The sequence below is a fragment of the Parus major genome, unplaced genomic scaffold (genome assembly GCF_001522545.3).
Source record: "Parus major isolate Abel unplaced genomic scaffold, Parus_major1.1 Scaffold555, whole genome shotgun sequence".
Taxonomy (NCBI): Eukaryota; Metazoa; Chordata; class Aves; order Passeriformes; family Paridae; genus Parus; species Parus major.
The window spans coordinates 13374-15878 of NW_015379443.1; the positions used below are offsets into that span (position 1 = coordinate 13374).

General features: G+C 48.1%; 1 protein-coding gene across 1 annotated transcript; it reads right to left on the reverse strand.

Moving 5' to 3' along the window:
- Positions 1 to 973: 973 nt before the first annotated feature.
- LOC107199292 (olfactory receptor 14A16-like) lies at positions 974 to 1931 on the reverse strand. Its single transcript, XM_015616622.3, has one exon. It carries the CDS (start codon positions 1904 to 1906, stop codon positions 974 to 976), a length of 933 nt encoding a protein of 310 aa, XP_015472108.1. The 5' UTR covers positions 1907 to 1931.
- Positions 1932 to 2505: the final 574 nt, after the last annotated feature.

Consider the following 2505-nt stretch of genomic DNA (forward strand, 5'->3'; position numbering starts at 1 on the left):
AAAAAAAAAAAAGGACACCTAACCCCCAACACCCTGCTGCAGTCCTGGCCCTGCCACCGCCAGGGCTGTGCCTGGCCCCGATGTTAGCGTTCAGGAACACACATAACCACGAATGGTTACATGAAGGTGCTTAATTTAAAGAGCTCTGGGTGTCAGGGGTACACATACCCAAATCTGACCCAATTTGGGTTTTCAAGTTGAACATATTTTATACTCTATAATTATGCAACTTACATATTAATTATTAAACTTACATTGTTCTATTGTATGCATTGTTTTTACCCAAGCATGAATTTCTCGTGATCCCCCCTTAGCCCCCTAGCATGGTTCCCCATGTTCTCTAAACAATAATTATATCTAATCACATCTAACAATTTTATCATTTATCATATACTGACTACACAGGTGCAGCTTGACCTGGTCTTTAGCAAGCACAAGGCCTAACATTTCCAGGGCCTGCTTTTCCCATGGCTTTCCAAACCTAACTTTCTAAGTCCCCGAATTTTCTAAGATTTAAGGCCTTTTACTATCACCGAGAGCACTCAGGCCCTGCAGCAACACTAGAGCAGGAGGGCAGCAGGGCAGTGGCACGGGAGCAGCACTGGCAACACCAAGTGCTGCTGCTCCTGGGCACAGCTGCTGTGCCAGCACTGATCTGCCCCCAGCTCTGCACACAGACACTGCTGCTGCAGCTCCAGAGAAGGGAACAAAAGGGGGATCTCTGGAGAAAACTTTGCTAGAAGAACCTTTACTTCATTTACAGCCACCAAGAGCACAGCCCCTCGTTGACACAGTGTGTGGCTGCAGTGAAGGTGGAGAGAAACAAAATGAGAAATGGCACAAATAATTGTCTTTCTTTATGGACAAAATTAAATAACTAAAACTAAGAAAAAAAGAACCTCCAAAATGAAATTAACCAGAAATATCAAAGATGACTTTTATTACAACTGATTTGCAGAAATTCACCAGCAGTTTAATGTTCCTGAAACCCTCCAGTCATCAGTGCCCACACTGCAGCCTTGATCTCCTGGTTCCTCAGGCTGTAGATGAGGGGGTTCAGGGCTGGAGGCACCACCGAGTACAGAACTGACAGGCCCAGATCCAGGGATGGGGAGGAGATCAAGGGGGGCTTCAGATAGGCAAATATGGCAGTGCTGAGAAACAGGGAGACCATGGCCAGGTGAGGGAGGCAGGTGGAAAAGGCTTTGTTCCGCCCCTGCTCAGAGGGGATCCTCAGCACAGCCCTGAAGATCTGCACATAGGAAAAAACAATGAACACAAAACAACACAATGATAAACTGCCAGTGACCACAAGGAGCCCAAGTTCCCTGAGGTAGGATTTGGAGCAGGAGAGCTTGAGGATTTGTGGGATTTCACAGAAGACCTGGCCCAGGGCATTGCCCTGGCACAGGGGCAGGGAAAATGTATTGGCCGTGTGCAGCAGTGAATAGAGAAAGCCACTGGCCCAGGCAGCTGCTGCCATGTGGGCACAAGCTCTGCTACCCAGGAGGGTCCTGTAATGCAGGGGTTTGCAGATGGACATGTAGTGGTCGTAGCACGTGATGGTCAGCAGGGAAAACTCTGACCCAAGAAAGAAGAAAATCAGAAAGACCTGTGCAGCACATCCTGTGTAGGAGATGTCTCTGGTGTCCCAGAGGGAATTGTGCATGGCTTTGGGCACAGTGGTGCAGATGCAGCCCAGGTCACTGAGGGCCAGGTTGAGCAGGAAGAAGAACATGGGGCTGTGCAGGTGGTGGCTGCAGGCTACGGCGCTGATGATGAGGCCGTTGCTCAGGAGGGCAGCCAGGGAGATGCCCAGGAAGAGGCAGAAGTACAGGAGCTGCAGCTGTTGCGTGTCTGCCAATGACAGCAGGAGGAAGTGGCTGATGGAGCTGCTGTTGGACATTTGCTGTGGCTGCACATGGGGATCTGTTCATGAAGAAAAAGACAGTGAAGAGTTAGAGGAGTTTGTAACCAAAATCAAAGCCATTTTCCGTTTTCCCTCCCCTGTAAAACACACGGACACACTTTTATGTTTACGAGTTCTGAGGTTTTCTTTATAACCTTCCCCAATGTCTCTCCTGGTATTCTTGGATATCAAACCTTCATGATTTCTGCTGCCCCCAAGGAGAACAGAGCAAGTTCTGTGAGGTAAAGTGATGAGTGGAGGGTGAGGGGTGATGGTGTTCGGTTCTGACCTGTTCAGAGTTTCTCTGGGCATTAATCTTTCTCAGTGGAGAAGATCACCTTCCCACGTGTCATGGGGTGACTTTACCTTTAAGATAGCTTCGGGAGCTGAGAAGAAGTTGAAACTGCAAGGGCTGGTGGGAGTCTTTTCTTGTGACCAATTATTGGTCATTTCTAAGAATTGACAGCAACTTTGACCTTTGAAAGATAAGATCAACTTGTGAACACCACCTTAAGATATAAAGCCAGAGTTCTCTTGTTCTCTTTTGGTTTCCAGCATCTGAAAAGGTAATAAGGCTCTATCTTGGCCTCCTCCCC